General features: G+C 46.7%; 1 protein-coding gene across 2 annotated transcripts in view; it reads left to right on the top strand.

The window, feature by feature from the left end:
• Positions 1-19,598: 19,598 nt before the first annotated feature.
• ARFGEF2 (ARF guanine nucleotide exchange factor 2) overlaps positions 19,599-22,016 on the top strand; it is a 102,956-nt gene continuing 100,538 nt past the window's right edge. For both annotated transcript variants that reach the window (XM_078443975.2, XM_078443976.2), the window contains exon 1: positions 19,599-19,905. In XM_078443975.2, the coding sequence (XP_078300101.1) occupies positions 19,785-19,905 (121 nt within the window). In that variant the 5' untranslated portion in view covers positions 19,599-19,784. The remainder of the gene's footprint in view (positions 19,906-22,016) is intronic.

Consider the following 22,016-nt stretch of genomic DNA (forward strand, 5'->3'; position numbering starts at 1 on the left):
ATCCTGGCACAAAGTGGGGCTCAGCGTACATGGCATCTCACCAAGGATTCTTCCAATTGTAAGTATTAGAAACCCGGCTCAGGGCGCTTGGGTGACTCAGTCAGTTGAGCATCCGACTTCGGCTCAGGTCATGATCTCACAGTTCGTGGGTTCGAGCCCCGCGTGGGGCTCTGTGCTGACAGCTTGGAGCCTGGAGCCTGCTTCAGATTCTGTGTCTCCCTCTCTCCCTGTTCCTCCTCTGCTTGTGCTTTGTCTCTCCCTCTCTCTCCCTCTCTCTCTCTCTCAAAAGTAAATGAAAGATTTAAAAATTTTTAAAAAGGAAAGAAAAGAAACCCAGCTCAAAATGGCTTCAGAGAAAAGTGGAATATATTGGCTCACAGAACTGAGAAGCCCAGAATGATGTCAGGTTTGGCTGGATCTAGGGGTCAGCCAATGTCATCAAGGTTAGACTTTCTTCCTCCCCATCACTTGTCCCTTGTTCTTTGTGTTGGCCTCCTTCTCAGGTGGAGTCTTACTGTATGGTGGGCCTCAGTGGCCAGACTTACATCTTTAGCAACATCGTGGAAAGAGTCTTTTCTCTAGGTCATTGGACTAGATCATGCAGACCCCACATGGGTCACATGCCCATCTCTGATACAATCACCTAGCAGGGAAGTGGAATGTGGTGATTGACCCTGCCTGGGCCCCACGTTGATTTCACATTTGTTACATGAATAAACATGAAAGGCTAGAGAAAGAAATACAATAGTCTACATTTGCACCCCAGAGCAACTAGAGTGATTCTTTCCAAAGCCTCTATGGGATCACTTCACTCCTCTGCTGGGAGCCTTCCTTCCCCCTCAGAGCAAAAGCCCAAGTCCTTCCAATGACCTCTAAGGCCCAGTGCGATCTGCTCCCCTGCCCTGGCTGACTCCTCTCCCATTCATCTCCCTTTGCTCACTGTGTTCCAACCAGCTGTCCTCCTTGCTGATCCACAAACAATTAGGCTTCGGTTTCTTTGTTACTAAAACGCAGACACTTGTAGCAGACGCCTGACACTCTGTCTGTTCAGTATTCCCCTTTTCCTTGCAACTCAGTGACATCCCCTCACCCTCTGGAAGTGTTGACCCCATCCCAGATCCAAAGGTGTGCTTGTGGCTGGCCAATCGGAGTGTTCTAGTGGTGTTCTGGAACCAATCACAGAGGGTGGCTCAGGGATGGGCATGGGATCCAAGTCAGTCTACTGAGATTCAATCCTGAAACCTTAATTAGGGTTGTTGGAAATAGAAAGCTCTCTTTATACTGATGTTGTTGGAAAGATAATATAGGCACTGAACCATCAGAGCTACCACATGGAAAGAGAGTCTACTTGAGAAACACCAGGGAACGGAGGGCAAGGATGGAGGGAGAGGAACACTGAGTTCTGGTGATATCTTTGAGCCCCTGGATTCAGCCATACCTGAATCCCACCAGACTTTTTAGTTACACACCTTAGAAGCTTCCCGTCTTTGCTCAAGCCAACAGGAATTGGATTTCAGTCACTTGTAAGCAAAAGACCACATTTCAGGGCCGCAGTTGTAAGGGTTAAATGAGATTGTGAATTATAACATGTTTCGCACAATAAGTGCTCAAAAGGTAGGAATTGTTATCAGGAGTATTTTATGATTCCATCTTCTACACACATATTTAAATATGTTTTCATTTTTAAAACTTTCGCTGAAGAAACAAATATTTAGGGGTGCCTGGGTGGCTCAGTCAGTTAAGAGTCTGACTTCAGCTCAGGTCATGATCTCACAGTTGGTGAGTTCAAGCCCCTCATAGGGCTCTCTGCTGTCAGCACAGAGCCTGCTTCAGATCCTCGGTCCCTCCCCCTCTCTGTCCCTCCCCCCCACTTACGCATGTACTCTCTCTCTCTCTCTCAAAAATAAATAAACATTTTTAAAAAAGAAACAAATACTTAAACATCTGTAAAATCAGAGCTCTTATTTACTTGGTACCAGTGCAACCACACAAGTTGTTAAAATACTGAAATACTTTCTGTGATGGTTGATAAACAGCACCACTCTCAGTCTCCTGGCTCTCCAGGATGCACTCACCTCCTCTCTTGCGACCCTCCGGCCCATCTTACAATCTAGCACCTGACAGGTGAACACCAGGCTGCTCTCTAAGGCTTCCTCCATGCTCCGTATTTTTTACATCACCTCTGGGTATACCTATTAACTCTTCAATATGCACGCATTAAATGGAAACACTGAATTATCAACAGCTCCATGAAATAAGGGCCCCACCCTCCATTCCTCGAATCACCGGTGATCCTTAACTGTGTAAACTCCTCTGATCCTAAAGATACCAGAGACATGATTTTGCACAGTGGTGACTAAGCAGGCATGGGTGCAGGGCGAGTGCTGTCTTTCTCCCTGCCTGCTACCTCGTGGGGCGCCTTCCCTGATTTCCACATCACGGTCCTTTTTGCCGTTCACTGTGGCAATCTGATATTCCTTTGTCTTAGCGCACACCATGGACCTCCTCACCCTTCCTCCACGGTGGGACATATGGTCCGGTTTTGTTCAGCTTTTCAAATTTTAAAAACTCTCTCTGTGGGAAATTGATTTTCCATGTGGTGCCCATCTTTCTGGTAATAAGCAACGGATTTCCTTCCTGATTCAAAACTTCAGTTTTGCGAATCACAAGACACAGTTTAACTTTTTGTCTGCAAATGGCTCTTGTTGCTTTTTGAAGTAAGAACCCATGTGCTCGATTGTGTAATGCTGCCCGTTTAATAAGTTATTTATTTTGATTCTAAGTCCATAAAGGATTCAAAGTGGTTTTATAAAAATACGTGCAAGATGAAATCAACAGAGGAGGGAATCGGGGAGAAGAGAAAATAAGGAGCAGTCCATCTGATAAGTATTGTGCCCAGCTGGTGGTAAGACCAGAAATAACAGTGGCTTAAACAACATAGATGTTTATTTTTCTCTTATGTAAATAAAATCTGGGGGAAGGAAGTCTGGAAGTGGTGCGGTAGCTCCACAGATTGAGAACACAGTCCCTTCTATCACCCTACTTTATTATCCTCACAATGTGGCTTCCGTCCTGAAGGCCACCTCACGGTGCAAGATGACTACAGGAACTCCAGCAATTATGGCCGCATTCCAGGCAGCAAGAAGAATGGAGGGAGAAAAGCTTGCAATCTCAGCTTTCTTTAAGGAGCCTCTTCGGAAGTCCTAGTCCCAAACATCTATTTGTAAATTACTAGGTAGGACTTAGCCCTAACTATATGGGAAACTGAGAAGTGCTGTCGTTTAGCTCTGTCCAATGTCACCCCCCAATGAAATCAGGGCTCTTTCCTACTAGGAAAGAAGGGAGAATAGGTAACAGATAGACCACTAGTAATTTCTGCTACAGGTGAGAAAATGAGGTAAAGCCTGGAGTTCATGGGGTCCACAAAACTACCTGCCACAAAGACCTTTCCAGGTGCCTGGCTACCAAATTGTCTCTGAGCATCCTAATGCCAATAGAAGAAAGGAATCCATGACTGAATACAAAGTATATTATCTTATTATCCTAGCAAAGAAGGCAAACCCACTCCTCAGGAAAAAACAAACAAACAAACAAACAAACTCCTGATACAAGGGTGAAAAAGAAAGTCTATGCACCAGTCTTCGTGAGGTGGACAATATCCTTAACAATATTCCTGCACTAATGGAACAGCTCCATTCTGGGATTTGTTTCAAAACTTGGGGGCGAGGGGCGCCTGGGTGGCTCAGTCGGTTGAGCGTCCGACTTCAGCTCAGGTCACGATCTCACGGTCCGTGAGTTCGAGCCCCGCGTCGGGCTCTGGGCTGATGGCTCAGAGCCTGGAGCCTGCTTCTGATTCTGTGTCTCCCTCTCTCTCTGACCCTCCCCCGTTCATGCTCTGTCTCTCTCTGTCTCAAAAATAAAAAATAAAAACGTTAAAAAAAAAAAAAAAAAACTTGGGGGCGAGGGGGTGGGTGGGAGTATAGCTAAAACCAGATGGGCCGTGAGTTGATAATTGCTTGACTAGGTGATACAGACATGAAAGTTTTCATATGTTTCCCTTTACTTTGCTGTATGTTCAAAATTTTTCCATACTAAAAAAAGAATTCAAAATCTGCAGTAAATCCTTTCCTACAATTGCTTTTTTAAATGTTCCCTTAATAAATGTGCTTTTTAAGGTTCATTGACAGACAGCTTCTATCAAAACTACATTCTCCATTTTTTGGCCTTTTTATCTCCTTTCCATATTTATGAACTGATTCTTGAACGGCTCTACCGAGATGTAATTCGCACACCATACATTTGACCCCCCTTAAAGTGTACAATTCACTGGTTTCTCACGGAGTTAATACTACCATCACCACAATCTATTTTAGAATACCTTCATCGCCCCCAGAAGAAACTCGGTAAGAATTTCTTACCGTGGTCACACCCCATTCCCATTCCCCTGTCTCCACCCCTAGCCCTAAACAGCCATTCACCTACTTTCTGACTCTATTCTGTGTATCTCATAAGTGGACTCAAACAATATGTTTTGGATGTGTGACTAGCTTCTTACCTTAGCATGATGTATTCAAGGTGTGTTTGTGGCACTGCATATATTTTACGGCTAAAGAATATTCCCTTTCATTGATACACCACATTTTGCTTACGCAATCATCAGTCAATGGGCATTTTGGTTGTTTCCAATTTTTGGCTATTGTGATAAGGCTGGTAAGAACCTTCATGTACAAGTTCTTGCGTGAATGCCTATTTTGGCTTCTCTTGGGTATGTCCCTAGAGCTGGAATGGCTGGGTTGAATGCTAACCCCACGTTTAACATTTTGAGGAATTGATGAACTGTGTTCCAAAGCGGCCGCATCATTTTTGCATTCGCACAGCAATGTACAAGGGTTCCAACCGTGCTGTGGCTTCAACACTTGTGACGGTCTATCTTTTTTGTTTTAGCCACAGCCGTGAGTATGAAGTGGGATCTTGTGTCTTTGATTTGTACCTCCCTGATGGTTAATGATGTCGGCCATCCTTTAACGTGCTTATCTGTCATTTGTATATCTTCTGCGGAGAATGTCTATTCAAATCCTCTGCCCACTTGTCAACTGGCTTATTGTCTTTTTATTGTTGGATTGCAGGTGTTTTTCATACATTCTTGGATGAAAGTCCCTTATCACATGTATGACTTGCAAGTATTCTCTGTCATTGTGTCTTTACACTCTCTTGATGGTACCCTCTGAAGCACAAATGTTTTTAATTTTGATGAAGTCCAGTTTATCTATTTTTTTCTTGTCATTTGTGCTTTCTTGGCATCATATCTAAGAAGACTTTGCTCAACCTAAGGTCACAACGATTTGTTCCAATGTTTTCTTCTTAGAATTTATTATTTTAGTCCTAGCCTTTACGTTTGTGGTCCATTTTGAGTTATTCTTTATGTATAGAGTGAGGAAGGGGACCAAATTCGTTCTTTTGCATGTGAATATCCAGCGGTCACAGCATCTCTTATTGAAAAGATTATATTTCTCCATTGAATTGTCTTGGCATCCTTGTCAAAAAGCAACTGACTAATAACTGTAAGGATTTACTTATACTCTTTCTAATCTATTCCGTTGATCTACGCGTCTATCATACGCCAATACCACACTGTCTTGATTACCATGGCCTTGTAGTAAGTTTTGAACTCAGAAATTGTGAGTCCTCCAATTTTGTTCTTTTTTGAGGTTGTTCAGTTATTCTGGATCACTTGCATTTCCACATCAATTTAGGATCAGCCAGCTAAGTGAGAGGAAGCCAGCTGGGATTTTTATAGGAAGTGCTTTGAATCTGTAGATCAATTCAGAGAGTATTGCCACTGTAACAATATTAAGTGTTCCAATCCATGAAAATGGGATGCCTTTCCATTTGTTTAGGTCTTCCCTGGTTTCCTTCAGTGTCTTACAGCTTTCAGAGTGCAAGTTTTATACTTCTTCTGTTAATTTATTACCAAGTGTTTTATTCTTTTTATTGTTCATGTAAGTGGAATTTTTACTTAATTTCATTTCCAAAATTTTTTATATTTTATAGATATTTAATTATTTTTCACATCAATCATATCCTGTAAACTTGCAGAACTGATTTATCAGTCCTAATTGTTTTTAAATAAATTCCTTACCATTTATATTATACAAGGTGATGTTATTTGCACGTAGCATAGTCTTGTTTCTTCCTTTCCAATCTGGATGTCTTTTATTTCATTTTATCTGATTGACCCAACTGGAATGTCCAGTACAATATTTACTAGATGTGTTGAGAGCAGACAATCTTGTCTTGTTTCTGATCCCAGGTAGAAAGCCTCCATTTCTTCATCATTAAGGAGGATGTTAGCTGTGGGATTTTTGCAGACCTCTTTTATTGGGTTGAGGAAGTCCCTCTGTCCATAGTTCATGTAGTGCTTTTTTTTTTTTTTTATCATAAAAGGCTGTTGGATTTTGTCAAATGCTTTTTCTGTACCTGTGGGATGATCATGTGTTTTATCCTTTAGTCTGTTACTATTGTTCATTATATTAATTGATTTTTGAATGTTAAGTCACCTTTGCATTCCTGGGATACATTTTTGGTGTGTAATCCTTTTCATACGTTCCTGGAATCAGTTTGCTAGTCTTTTGTGGGGGATATTTACATCCGTACTCTTAAGGCTATTAGTCTGGAGTTTCCTATCCTTGTGATGTCTCTGTCCATAACCTGGACCACTCAGCAGCATGTGACACAGTTGCTTACTCCCTACTTTTCCATTGTTAATTATGGCAAATTGTACATACCATAAAATGTACCACTTGCGCCATTTCTAAGGGTACAGCTCGGTGGCCTTCGGGACGTCTGCCGTGTCGTGTCACCATCACCACCATCCAGCTGCAGAGCTGTTTCATCTTCGCAGATGGAAACCCTACCCCCGTGAAACCCTAACCCCCCTCCCAGCCCCTCATACCCGGGAACCTACTCTCTGTCTCTGAGTCTGACCACCCCCGGGACCTCATCGAAGTGGAATCACACAGTACTTGTCCTCTTCTGAGTTGTTTCACTCAACAGGATGTCTTTCGGGGTTCATCCATGTCATAGCCTGGGTCAGAATTTCCTTCCTTTTTAAGGCTGAATAATGTTCTAGTGTGTACACCTATCTATCTATCTATCTATCCACTACATTGTGTTTATCCATTCATCTGTCATTAGACAATCAGGTTGCGTTCACCTTGTGGCCATTGTGCATCATGCTGATTTGGACATGGGTGTTCAAATATCTGTCCGAGTCCCTGCTTCTGGTTCTTTTGGGTATATATCCAGAAGAGGAACTGCTGGGTCATATGGTAATTCTATTTTTTGAGGAACCTCCCGTATTCCTCAGCAGCTGCACTATTTTACATTCCCACCAGCAGTGCACAAGGGTTTCAATTTCTCCACATCCTCACCAGCCCTTGTCATTTCCTTCTTCTTTTTATTTTTTATTTTATTTTATATTTTTATTAATTTTTTAAGTTCACTTCTTTGAGAGAGAGAGAGAGTGAGTGAGCAGGGGAGGGGCAGAGAGAGAGAGGAAAAGAGAGAATCCTAAGCGGGCTCCGTGCTGTCAGCACAAAGCCCCATGTGGGCTCCAGCTCACAAACTGGGAGATCATGACCTGAGCAGAAACTAAGAGCCGGACACTTGACTGACTGAGCTACCCAGGCACCCCAGAAGAAAATGTCCTTCTTTTTTTAAAACAGCTTTATCAAAATGGTGTTTACATACCATGAAATCCCCTACTTTAACTGTATGAGTCACGAAGGTTTGTGAAATTTATAGAGCGCGGCCATTAGCACAATTCGAGAACATGTCCATTACCCTAAAAAGGTCCCTCAAGCCCATTTGCCATCACTCCCGATCCCCCCGCCCCAGCTGCAGGAGACTTTAATCTCCTCTCTCTGTCTCCACATTTGCCTTTTCTGGATATGGATATGAATGGAATTGTAGTCTCTAATTCCTATAAATGGATCAGTATCTTGTTCCTTTCAGCTGCTGATGCTACTCTAGTGTATGGATACAGCACAATTTTTTAGCTATTCACTAGCCAGTGGACACTTGGATTATTTCCACATATTTTTCACTTTTTTATGGTGGTAAAATATATTTACCATAAAATTTGTCATTTTTAAGTGCACATCAGTGGCCTCAATCACAGTCATAAAGTTGTACAACCGTCAACACCATTTCCAAAGTTTTTGTCACTCCAAACAGAAACTCTGTACCCTTTCAACAATCACCCCCCATTGCCTTCTACTCCCCAGCCCCCGGTAATCTCTAACCTGCTTTCTGTCTCTGCGAGTTTGCATATTCTAGATATTTCATAGAAGTCGAATTGTACAACCTTTATCCTTTGGGATTTATCTTCTTTCATTGAGTGTGATGTTTTCAAGGTTTATCCACATTGTAGCAAGTATCAGTACTTCCATCCTTTTTATGGCCAAATAATATTCCATTGTATGGCTAGGCCACATCTTGTCTATACATTCATCGGTCGATGGATGTTCGGGTTGTTTCCACTGTTTGGCTGTCACGAATCGTGCTGCTATGAGCATTCCTGTTCCAGGTTTTGTGGACCTTGTTTTTAATTCTCTTAGGTATACACTTCAGAATGGAATGGCCGTGTCATATGACAACTGGCTGTTTTCTGCTTTGGGGACTGCACTGGCTGTGGTAGGACAAGGGTTCTCAGCTTTCCAGACTTCTCAAGGCCAGTAAAAATTCCCAAAAACAAAACAGATGATTGGGCCATCTATCTAAGACGATCTATTTGTTATGCCACCAAGTAAAGACTTTAAGATCAAAGAAATAAATTCCTCATTACTTCACAGAGAAAGAACATGTTAACTCCCACCACCACTATCCCCAACAAGGGAAAGAGATTAAAATACTAGAATAAACAGCAGCGATTCAAATTTATGCAAACTTCACTACATTGTTGTTTTCCACAAAGTACTGTGAACGGGTTAAAAAAGAAAATAACAACACACCTCCTCAGAGTCTAGCCAGGCTGTGTGTGTGTGTGTGTGTGTGTGTGTGTGTGCGTGAGAGAGAGAGAGAGAGAGAGAGAGAGCGCGTGCCTCATGGGGATGTCAGGTACGCCAGCTCTAGGGAGTTCTGAGATGTGCAAACAGCTGTTCTTACCCCAAGGAGCTTAGGCTCTGAGAAGAACAAAAACCAGGACAATTGCTTTAACTGAGGCACACGCATCAAGAGAACTCAGAGACAGAAATTCGTTCCGACCGTGGGAAGAGCAGGTGAGGGGTGGAGACCCGAGCAAGCCAAGGTGAATTCCACACGCCCACAAGTCCGGGAGGCCAGTTTTGCCAGACCAGAGAGAGTCTGCAACTCCTGGAAGTGTCAGTACCTTTAGGAACAGAGGTTCTACGGCCAAGCAATCTCTTCCAGTTGGGACATTCACAACAAGAGTGGGTAAGTTCGGTCCCCTGTCCTCGTGGGCCCCAGAGGCTCTGAGACCCATCACCTCTGATGGAGGCCAGCTGGGAAATGAACCCTCAAGTGCCTGCCACCTGTTTGGGAGGGAAGCAGCCGCCCTCAGGAGGTCAGGAGATTTATGGGGTCCTAGCACCATCATGAAGGAACGAAAGGAAGCTGTACCTGGGGCAGCAGGTACCAGAGGGCTGTGAGGCTCTGAGAACACACTTCCCCCAAGCTCCTAAATCCCCTTGGAGACTTTTGGGAGCAGCTGTAGATGAACTCATTATAAGAAACAGCTGTCAGGGCGCCTGGGTGGCTCAGTCGGTCAAGTGTCCGACTTCGGCTCAGGTCATGATCTCACGGTTTGTGAGTTCGAGCCCCGAGTCGGGCTCTGTGCAAGCCGTGCGGAGCCTGCTTGGGATTCTCACTCTCTCCTCTCTCTCTGCCCCTCCCCCACTCATGCTTTCTCTCGCTTTCGAAATCAGTAAGTAAACTGAAAAAGAAACAACCGTCCTCTTGTAAGCTCCCACTGCTGGAAGAAACGAGGAAAGGGGACGATAAAGGTCATAGATGGGGGAAGGTCATAGGGCAGAAGTATCAGTGTATTAGAATCAAACTTGGCTGACCTTCCCCTAATGAAAATACGAGGAAAAGTCCCCGTGCTTTGTGAGGTGGGCTCATGGAAAACTGTGCTGAGGGAGACTTTTCCTGATTAGCACTGAGGGATCAAATAAGCCAGTGCCAGACCCTCCCACGGGACATAGCTATCAGACTTTCTTCTGGTTTCAGGGCAGCTCATGAGAATGAGTCTAAGGCAAAATGATGAGGCCCAAACCTTTTCCCCACCTTTTCTTCGGAGAGGAGTGACGCAGGACTGGGCCCATCTGAACTTCCTGAACATTGTCGCTCTCTGGTGGCTGAGACACAAATTGCATCGAGGTTGAGCGTGGACGTAGGGTGGAGGGTCTGTCCTTTCCCTTCTGTGATGAGAAATGGTTATACCAAGAGGTTTCAGAGAGGCTGGCTTTGCTTATGAGGAATATCTACCGGAAGGTGAGGTCTTGGAGTTGGAGTTTATGACATCCTCTTTCTGAAACCAGCTTTTCCTGTGCACCGTTGGCTTGGTAAATGGCCTCACCACCTGTCTGCTTCCCCAGATAAGAAACTTGGGGGCCCTCCTGCCTAGACACCCTACTCTCCCTCATTCTCACATGCAGGCAGTCCCTGAGGCCTGTTCATTTAGCTTTCTAAATTTGTCTTGAATCTGCCTGTTTTTGACCACCTTTGCTGCTATATCAGCCAGAAAATGGCAGAAGCTTCTCTGTTTCGAGTAGCTTCTCTCTTCGAGCCATTCCAGCAGGGTGATCTTTCCTTCTGTCATTCAATAACTGTTCTGGTTACTATTACCTTAGAATAAGTCGCCCCAAAACTTGGTGGCTTAAAACAACCAAAAATCCGTACCTGTCTCCATTTCGTGGGTCAGGAATTCGGAAAGAGCATGGTCTGGTAGTTCTGGCTGGAGAGTTCTTTTCTTTCTTTTTTTTTTTAATGTTTTATTTATTTTTGAGAGAGTGCACGTGAGGAGGGGAGGGGCGGAGAAAGAGGGAGACAGAGGATCCGAAGTGGGCTCTGTGCTGACAGCAGAGATCCCAACAGAGATCTCACGAACCGTGAGATCATGACACGAGCCGAAGCCGGACGCTCAACCAACTGAGGCACCCAGGCCGCCCCTGGCTGGAAATTTCTGATGTGATTGCAGCCCGATGCCTGCTGAAGCTGGCACAGGGGGAGCCGGAGCAGCTGGGGTGACCTGGCATCTCCCTGTCTCCACGGGGGCCCCTCTGGGTTTCCTCAGAGTGGGGGACTCAGGACAGTGCATCTGGGTTATGTGGCAACTCGGGACTTAGGCGCTCTGTGCACCATACTTCTTTGGAGGCCACGTGGGTGGGATTTCTTCACGACGATGAGTCCCAGGAGACCTGCAGGTGTTTGGGGAAGAACAGTGTGGCAGCTCTTCTCAAGGACAAGCACCACCAGCCAGCCTCTTAGTATTCACGCACCCACATAGCTCCTTAAACATCTATTCTGGCCTGATCTCCTGCCTTGATTGAACCAATAGAATGCAGTGGAAGGGGCGCTGCGCCTTTCCAAGGCTCAGCCTTAAGAAGGTCTGGTAGCTTCAGGTTCTGCACCTTGGGGAGCCCTGTGCCACCGCATAAGGGGTCTGGCTACCCTGCCAGCAGGGACCGTGTGGTGAGGTTACATAGGGACAGACTCTGAGTCTATGAAAGAGGCCAGGTGTCCCAGCTGTCCTAGCACCTCAGCTGTCCTCCCCTAAGGTGCCAGATGTGCAAGCAAACCATTCTGGGTGTCCCGGCACTGCGTGAGCCCCTGATAACTATAGCCAACACCGCACACGACAGGAGAACCACCCAGCTGATCCCAGGCGAGCACAGAATCGTGAGAAATAACAAATCGTTGTTTTAGGCCGCTACGTTTTGGGGTAGATTGTCACACAGCAGTGGATGGCCAAAACAAGAAGTAAGACCAGTTATGTGGGTACAAGGCGCACGGAGGGTCTGTACCCCAGGGTGACAGCAGCGGGGTCTTTCTGAGGCGGTGACACATGGACATTGCATCTGGCTACCGATCCTCAAACATGAGTCTCCGGGCCTCCCAGAGTTTCCGTGAGCTTCTTGGTGTATTTCAATAAAACCGTCTCCTGCTTCAATTACCTACAGTGAAGCCTGTTGTTTGTAATTCAGAAACTTCTCTGATAAACTCACGGTCCAGGCATTAGTGTCCTATGGCTGTTCTCACAAAGTGACACACACCTAGTGGCCTGAAATACAAGTTTATTGCCCTACAGTTCTAGAGGTCAGAGGTCTGAGATGGGTCTCACTGGGCCGAATCTAAAGTGCTGGAAGAGCTGTGTTGCCTCCTAGAGGTTCTCAAGGAGAATCTGTCTTCCTGCCTATTTCAAATTCTAGAGGCAGCCCACATCCCGTGGCTTGCGGCCCTCTTCCACCTTCAAGGTCAGCAATAGCATCGAGCTGGCCTCTGCTTCTGTCACATCTCCCTTCTCTGCCTCTTCTGCTTCCCTCTTTCTCTTATATGGACCCTTGCGATTATGGTTAGCCTACCTAGACAATCCAGAATAATCTTCCCCTCTCAAGATCCTTAATTTCATCCCCACTGCCATGTAGGGCCATGTAGTCACAGGTCCTGGGGATCAGGGTGTGGGTATCCCCGGGCAGCTATCGTTCTGCCCACCACCGTTAGGTTCCCCCAGAAGCACATTCTGAGGTAAGGACTTGGGTGCACATGGTGTGCTCGGCAGGAACCAGCAGGCGAGTGGGGAAGTGAGACAGAGAGGGGAAGGAAGCCGCCATGGGATGTGCTCTCTGGCCAGCGAGCCCCGAGGACCTCTGGGAAATAGCAGAGCACGCTGCAGACCTCTCTGTTCATCCTTAGGTGGCTCTCCCAAGACGCTTGGCCGAGCACACGTCTGTGCCCCCGGGAGAGTACTCGAGCCAAGGGTCTGACATATATAAGGACAAAAAAGTACCCAAACGGCACGCAGCAGACACCGTCGGTGCTCCAGCCATCTGGCCCGGGCGCTCACCTCTCGTGGCTGGAGGAGGCCGCTTCCGCGGGTCTCGGTCAGCCCGTGTGCAGGACACGGTGTCAGAGCTGATGCCCCGAGAAGCAGCCGTAGGCAACAATGGATGGGAACTAGATGAATTAATACCCGGGCTTTCTCATCCCTTGGCTGGCATAACTCTGACGCGTATCTACGCTGGCTGCCAGGGCTCTCCAGGCCGATGGAGCCCCAGATGCCCTCGGGGGTGACCGGCTTGATGTCACACCTGTACTGGCTCCATTCTCACTCCCTGCTGCTGTGTCCTGGGGTCACCTCCTAAACACACTTGAATCCTTGTCTCAGGCTCGTCCTCTCCTCCGGGAGCCCAAACCAAGATCCAGGGGCAAACAAATAAACAACAAACCCCCACAACGGTGGTGTCTCACATATTTACACTGAACAAGTCAACATTTTTCTAGTGTAACTGGACTCATGTCCACAAACAAACAGAAAACACCCGCTACACACATAACTTCCTTTGGAGAGACTCTCGCAAGTCTACCTTCGAGGCTCGCCCTAAATCTAAGGCCCCAACCAAATGGGGCTCCTCCCCAGTCCTGCTACGAGAATCAGAGAGGCTGTATTTGAGTTTTGCCTTAAGTAAACACAGAAAATAAACATCTGTCACAGAGGACAGTGACACACAGAGGCACTGTGGGAGCAGGCTCAGACCATCCAGTGTGACGAGGGGTATAAAGAGCCTGTGTGTAGCGGGAGGAGACCAGACCGGCGGCTGGAAAGGTTGACTGCAGGCACGGCCACAAGGGCCTTGGGTGACTGGCTCGGGCTTCCAAGTTGAGACATGACTCAGGGGAAAGCGGGAGTCGGAGAAGACGCTGCTGGGTGTCAATATGATTAGCTAGGACTAGGTTCCGCTGCACGAGATTGGGAACTAAAAATAAAAGGCTGCCTTGTGTAAAAGGCAACAGGTAAGCACCCCAGAGCTGGTGTGGCTCTCCAGAATGTCAGGGACACAGGTGCCTTCTCTCTCGCTGCTCTGCTGAGAAAAACTTCTATTTCAGATTGCCTCATGGGCCCAACATGGCTGCTGGCAAAGGGAGCCGGGGGTGGGGGTGTCAGTTAGACAAAATACAATGTAGCCAGTTATATTTTATTTTTATTTATTTTGTTCTTTATTTATTTATTAAATGTTTATTTACATTTGAGAGAGAGAGAGAGAGAGCAAGAGCAGGGGAGGGACACAGAGAGAGGGAGACAGAGGATCCGAAGCGAGCTCTGAGCTGTCAGCACAGAGCCTGACGTGGGGAACCCACAAACCGTGAGATCATGACCTGAGCTGAAGTTGGACGCTCAACTGACTGAGCCACTGAGGCGCTCCAAAGACAAATAAATATTTAAAAACTAAATGGGGGTGCCTGGGTGGCTCAGTTGGTTGAGCATCTAACTTCAGCTCAGGTCATGATCTCACGGTTGGTGGGTTCGAGGCCCACGTCAAGCTCTGTGCTGACAGTTCAGAGCCTGGAGCCTGCTTCCAATTCTGTGTCTCCCTCTCTCTCTGCCTCTACCCCACTTTTGCTCTCTCTCTCTCTCTCTCTTTCTCTCAAAAATAAATAAACATTAAAAATGTTTTAAAAATTAAAAAACATAGGGGTGCCTGGGTGGCTCAGTCGGTTAAGCATCCGACTTTGGCTCAGGTCATGATCTCACAGTCTGTGAGTTCAGGCCCCGCATCAGGCTCTGCGCTGACAGTTCGGAGCCTGGAGCCTGCTTCAGATTCTGTGTCTCCCTCTCTCTCTGCCCCTCCCCTGCTCATGCTCTGTCTCTCTCTGTCTCAAAAATAAATAAAAACATTTAAAAATTTTTTGAAATAAATAAATAAATAAGTAAGTAAGTAAATAAATAAAAATTAAAAATATATATTTATCTCTGAGAGAGAGTGCAAGCTGGGGAAGGGCAGAGAGAGGGGGACAGAGGATCTGAAGCAGGCTCTGCGGAGAGCCTGATACGGGGCTTGAACTCACAAACCGTGAGATTGTGACCTGAGCCAAAGTCAGACACTTAGCCAACTGAGTCACCCAGGCTCTCTATTTATTTTTTTACTGTAATCTCTACACCCAACGTGGGGCCTAAACTCACGACCCTGAGATTGAGTCGCATGCTCTTCTAACTGAGCCAAGCAGGTACCCCTCCAGTTATAAACTTTTCCCCCTCTAGTTATATTTTAATGTCAGATAAATGGTGAATTTTTGTAATATAACAATGTCCTCGTTATTGCATGGGACACACTTCTACTCAAAAAAGTATTCATCATTCATCTGAAATTCAAACTTAACTTCTGTAACAAATGACCACAAATTTAGTGGCTTAAAGCAATACCAACTGATTCACTCACCGTTTGGGAGGTCAGAGGTGTACAATGGGGCAGCAGAGTGGTGTTCCTTGTGGAGGCACTGAGAGGGATTCCATTTCTTCTTTTCCAGCTTCTAAAGGCTGCCTGTGTTCCTTGGCTTGTGGTCTCACATCACTGCTGGCTTCTAACATCTCCTCTCCTCCTGACTCTGGCCCTCCCGTGTCCTTCTTATAAAGACCCCCGTGATTCTATTGAGCCAGCCCGGTAATCCAGGATAATTTCCGAGTCTCAAAACCTTTAACTTAATCACATCTTCAAAGCCCCTTTTGTGGGGTGCCTGGCGGGCTCAGTCAGTAGAGCATGTGACAGTTAATCTCAGGGTTGTGAGCTCCATGTTGAGCATAGAGATTCCTTTAAAAAAAAAAAAAAGCTCCTTTTGCTCTCTAAGGTAATATATTCACAAGTTCAGGGGGTTGCAATGTGGATATCTTTGGGGACTGTTATTGTACCCATAGAAACACAGAAGTTGCCCCCAAATAACTTGCTGATGAAATTATTGAATCCTGTGGGCCCAATCCAGACACCTCCATTCATTCATTCATTCATTCATTCCATAAATAGCTACAGAGCACCTCCTACATGCTCTGGGCAGAGAGCTACACTTGATCTTAGCCAAAAGGCCGAGAAGCGATCTGGGCAGAGAGCTAACAGCAAGACAGATGATGTCTCTACCTTCGTGGATGCACATTCTACCTGGGGAAGAGGAGACAATAAGCAAAGAAACTCGTGTGAAAACAGACCTTTCCTTTAAAAAGCTGAAGCCTAATTTTTCTCCTCTTGAGTATGGGCTGGACTTATTCACTTCTAAAGCAACTATATGCAAATCAAGGGAAAGCTGCCTTTTGTCTGGAACTTGACCAAATGTCATTCACCATTGCAAAGCCATAGCACCACCATTTATGTCAACCACAGTCAAGTCTCCAAAACAGCACCCTTGATCAGTCTGGATGGAAGATACCTTGAAGACAAGGTCATAAAAACTACTGCAGCTTTCTATGGCTGTTCCCTCTTTTTTTCCCTTGGATCACTCTCTGGGGAAAGTGAGGTACCAGGTCACAAGCACTTTCAAGCAGCTCCATGGTGAGGTGACTACCCGAGGCCTGTAGCCAACAGCCGTGTGAGTGAACATCTTGGAAGCAGCAACTCCAGCCCCAGTCAAGCCTTCGGATGACTGCAATCCCAACTGACAGCTTGACTTCAATCTCATGGGAGCCCCTGAGCCAGAACTACCCAAGCTGCTCTCAAATTCCACAGAAACTGTGAGATAATAAAGATTTGATTTTGAGCCACTGAGTATTCACATAATTTGTTATGCAGCAATAGATAACTAATACACAGATAAATAAACATCTCCATTGCAAATTAAGTTTAGTGTAATAAAGAAAATAAATCAAGATGGTGTGGAATCCAATGGTGAAGGCAGGCATGATATGACAGGGAGGTTGGTGAAAACCTCCCTTGTGGGTGACCGTGAGCTGAGAGTGGATTGATGGGAAGGTGTCAGCCAGATGTGCCTTCCAACCCCAACAGACACCACACTCCCTTTATTATAACCACAAAGCCTCTGTTAATTCTTCTGAAATGAAATTCATAGATAACAGAATCTTTCTACATGCATAATTTTTTTTAACGTTTATTTATTATTGAGAGACAGAGAGAGACAGAGCATGAGCATGGGAGGGACAGAGAGAGGAAATAATACAGAATTCTAAGCAGGCTTCAGGCTCTGAGCTGTCAGCACAGAGCCCGATGCGGGGCTCGAACCCACAAACCACGAGATCATGACCTGAGCCAAAGTCGGATGCTCAACCGACTGAGCTACCTAGGTGCCCCATGCATAATTTTTTGTTAAAGGTAATAAAAAACAAAGACAAAACAAAAGGAAAGTAATGTACAATCCACAAACTTTATTTCAACATATAAGTGCTCAGGCACAATTACACTAAGAGATATAATGAAGCAGTCAGATACTGGAACCTAAAAGTAGAATCCTGTGGATCACGACAACTGCAGATTGATCAGGGGTGCTATTGTGGCAACGCAAATACCAGGGCTGGTGTAAATGGTGCTAATGTGGTTTTGAAACAGAGAACAACCAGACAGAATGCAGTTTTCTCTGGAATTACTATAATACTTACATTCCTAGAAAATTCAAATGTATATTAAGCCTATGAAAAACGCTTGTGTTTATATGTTAAGCAGATGTACGTTCTAGGTTCAGATGGCTACTAATAGGTTTTTCACCTCCAAGAATGTGTACTCCAACCATGTGGGACTCTGCAGGATGGTCCAGCTCTCTGTAGAATGTTATCAAGCAGTCCTGCTCCCCTATCATGACAATAAAACTTCAAAATGTCCCTAGGGTTGGTACTGGCCTCAGTGAGAGGCACTGATTGGGAGGAACAGAGGTGCATAAGCCAAGCCCTTAAGGGGAACAGAAAGGAATCCAGAGTGGCTGGAGAGTCCCAAGGAGGAAGAAGGGAAGAGAGAAGTGAGGGCAGAGAAGTTGGCCACAGTGAGATACTTAGAGTCAATTCCAAGGGCAACTGGGAGTCATTGTAGGTTTTATAGCAAGGAAATGACTTGGCCTGACCTTGTTTGGGGGGGGGGGGGGACTCCAAACATCTGTTACTCCTTGGATCATACTGCATTTTTTGAGAGTGTCATACATCCATTCGTTCACGTATTCATTCAACACATAAGGATTGAGAGGTGTCTCAGTGATGCATTGCTGTGTAACAAGCAACCCCCAAATATAGTGGTGTAACATAACAATAATGTGTTGCTCTCTGCTCTTCTGTGGGTTGGCTGGGCCGTTCTGCTGGTCTCACAAGGGTTACTCAACCTGCTGTATTCGGCTGGCGAGTTGGCTGGGGGCTGGGCTTAGTTGAGAGTTCTGGGACGACAGGGCCTCTCTCTCCATGTGCTCTTCCTTCAGGATGGTCCTGAGCACCTGAGGCCTCCCGATGCACAGGACAGGCTCACTTCCACCACATTCTGTTAGTCAAGGCAAGGCAAATCAAGGGGGTGGAGAAACAAACAGCACTGCCCGCCGAGAAGAGCTGCAAAGTTGCATTACAGAAATGGAATTTATGGCCATGGAACATTCTACTTGGCTCTGGACCAGACCCTGGGGAGAATGCTGCCCCTCTGTGGCCTACACCTACACCCTAGTCTGACAACACACAAGTCAACAAGTGCAAAAGGCCAGAAGGTGTTGTGAAAAACATCAAATAGGGAGACAAGGGGCTCCTGTGCATGAAACCGTCAGGGAGGACCTCCTGAGATGTTTGAGCATTTGAGCATGCCTGCATGAGAAGTTTCCGTGGTTTCCAAGAGAGACGCCCTCCTTGCATGAGCACACAGTTGCCTTGCGGGATACAGGCAGTATGAAAGGAAGGGCTCGGGGGACATCACCAGTGGTGTTGTGATGTCACTGGCAGTAGGATAGAATACAAGGGGCCCCGGGGGCCAGAATTTGTCTTCTTACACTCACTTGTAGGCTGTGTGACACTGGTGATCTCTGTTTCTTCCTCTGTCAGACACCCTGCCCTGTGCACAGCACTGTGAAGAACCACAGACTGACGAACGTGGACAGGCACGCTCCAAAGGGAGGTGCACAGAGGTGGCACTGGTCACACAGCTCACTGAACTGGACGGCCAGGCACGCAGTGCAGTGACGGTAAAGTTGGGTGCAAGGTGTGTGTCTCGCCAACAGGCATGGAGAAATCCTGTGTCTGGAGAGTGTCCATGAATCCCCCTTCCCTCTCTCTGCCTTCCTTTCACCTCCCGTTTCCCTCCACCCCTTCCTTTCCTCTCTCACCTGCCCTTATCTTCTCTCCTTCTCATCTCTTTTCCCCTGAACTCTCCTCTTCCTACCTCCTCTCTCCCCTCACCCCTTCACCTCCAATCGACCCCCTACCTGTCCTCCTTTTCACCTTTCTCCTTTGTCCCTCCCGGGCCCTCTGGCCTTTCACCCACTCCCATTCTCCTCCCCCACCTTTTTTTCTTCCTTCCTCCACCCTCGCCCCTCCCCTCCTCACACGCCGGGCCCCGCCCCCAGCCGCAGGCCCCGCCCCGCCGGGGTCACGGGGTCGACGGACGCTCGGCGGCCGTAGCGGCCCCGCCAGTCACGTGGTCACGTGACGCGCTCCAACATGGCGGCGCCGTGGGGCCGCGGCGTCGCTTCCTGACGGGGCGGCGCGGACGAACGCGGCCGGTGGTGGCCGGGACGCCGGGCCCGCAGCGTCGCTCGCCCGCTTGTTCGCACCGCCCGCCCGCGGGGCTGCCAGCCCCCGCCGGGCCGGGGCCATGCAGGAGAGCCAGACCAAGAGCATGTTCGTGTCTCGGGCCCTGGAGAAGATCCTAGCCGACAAGGAGGTGAAGCGGCCCCAGCACTCCCAGCTGCGCAGGGCCTGCCAGGTGGCGCTCGGTGGGTGAGCCGCCCCGGCCCGGCCCCGCGCCGGCCTCCCCACGCCGGCCGTTACCCCGCCCGGCCTCCTGGTTTCCACCTCCCCCGACCTCGAATCCCACCCTGCCGACCCCCTTATTATAGCCCGGGGAAACTGACGTCCAGGCAGCTCGGGACTGGCCCAAGGTCACCTAGCAAGTTAGTGACAGCCAGCGCTAGCTAATCCAGCCTCCCAGCCCCGGGCTCTTGCCACGACTCCTTGCCGTCCTGTTTCCTGGTTCCTCCCCTCACCAACCTCAGGAGCGGTAGTCCTTGCCCCAAGTTTTCTCTTTACCTGCGTTCTGCTGGTTAGGGTTCCCCCACGTGAGCAGAGCAAGTGCTTTGCTCACCTGCCTTAGGGAAACCCTTGACATTTGTTTTGGAAGTCCTGGATTGGAGAATGTTTTCCCTTTCATTTGGGGATCTCCCATAACTCCGTCATGTCCTGCACCTCTTAGGTAGGTGCAAGAGATCCGCTCGTTGCGGGCAGTCCACTGAAATAGATGTTCTTTGAGGGCAAAAAGGCTCGTCTGTTTTATTCACTGCTGGATTCCCTGCGTCTGCAGCTCTGCCTGGCACGTAGTAGGTGCTGACTGAATGGACCCACGGATTATGCAAAGAGGGAGAGGACTCTCACTCATAGCTAGTTAAAACCTTGGTAGTTGATTACAGCATCGACATCCTGTCTTTTAATCGTTGAAATATTTACCAAGTGGCCACTGTCTACTAGGTGCTGTGATGGGCACTGCAAGACAGACAAGATACTTGCCTTTGTGGGGCTTATACTCTAAAAGGGGAAACTAAAATTACTGAGACGTTTTTGAGTACTGATAAATACTTTTGTGAAAGTAAAAGAGCAAGATATGATAAAAAAAAAAAAGGGGGGGGGGGCTGCGGACTGGTTTTGATAGGGTGTCAAGAAAGTAATCCTTTCTGAGGAGGTGACATTTGAGCTGAGTACCGAAAGGCAAGAAGTACCACCACGTGGAGTTTCAGGAGAAGAGTTCTGGGTGTTGAGGATCAATACATTTGACGAGCGCTAGCTTCAAGCTAATTCACGACCCCAGTGCCTTTGGTTTGACATCTGTAAAAAGACCCAGTTTTGCCCTAACAAATCGAGTGAATGGAAAGTTTGATTTTCTGTTAGGGAGTTTGTAGTTGCCGTCACTTTTCTCGCTACGTTTGGTGTAAGGGACAGAGCCGAGATTCTTCTCTTGGGGCCTAGGAACGAGCTTGTGAACTTTGCACTTGTCGAGGAGAAGGTCTTTGGCTTTATCTGATTCTCGGAAGGGTCTGAGACTCCCTCAGGGGTCAGGAACTATTGATTGAGAGGTTGTAGTTGCTTAGATAATCTGGAAACAGAAACTAGTCCTGTGAAATCCAGGATCAATTGGAGGAATTTACTGAGATTTAGATTTGTAAAGCTTTTCTATTCAGAAAACCAAGGCTAACTGTTGGATATTGTTTTATCAGGAATGCAGGATAAACACCTCAAAGCAGTTTGTTAGGCAAAAGCCCAATAGCTAGAACTCCATTTTGAAACCTGCCTGGAGTCTATCCTGTCAATATTACTTTAAGAGTATTGTCGCAGAAATTTAAAGATAACTATTTGGCAGAAAATTTTTCATTCCTCATTTTCACCAAGTTGTTTATCACAATTTTGCAACCTACTTCTAAAATTGTATTATGGGTCATAAAGGGTCATAACATTGAGAGCTTTTTTAGATGTTTTTGGATCATATCTTTATTCAGAAGTTGTGGAATGCACGTTCAATGTTTTAGTAGTGGATTGTAAGAAATAGCTCATATAAGAAGTAATTTGACCATAGGTTAAATGAATAGCAAGCAAATGGACATGGTGGCTCATCATTGTCATCAAATTGGGTCATAGAAACTATTATAAGGGAACCTGTGCACAGTGTTGAGTCAAAGTGGCCATTTTTTTAAGAGAGTAATTGTGTCATTGCTGTTGAATAGAAATGACTGCTTTTATTTGTAAACAGTAGAAAACCTATAGCAAAGTACATGGTGATTGATGCTTCACTCTGCATCTCCAGGCACAGTCTTGTGCCCAGAAACAAGCCTGTGTGTGA

This window comes from Panthera onca, chromosome A3 (genome assembly GCF_046562875.1).
Source record: "Panthera onca isolate mPanOnc1 chromosome A3, mPanOnc1 haplotype 2, whole genome shotgun sequence".
NCBI lineage: Eukaryota > Metazoa > Chordata > Mammalia > Carnivora > Felidae > Panthera > Panthera onca.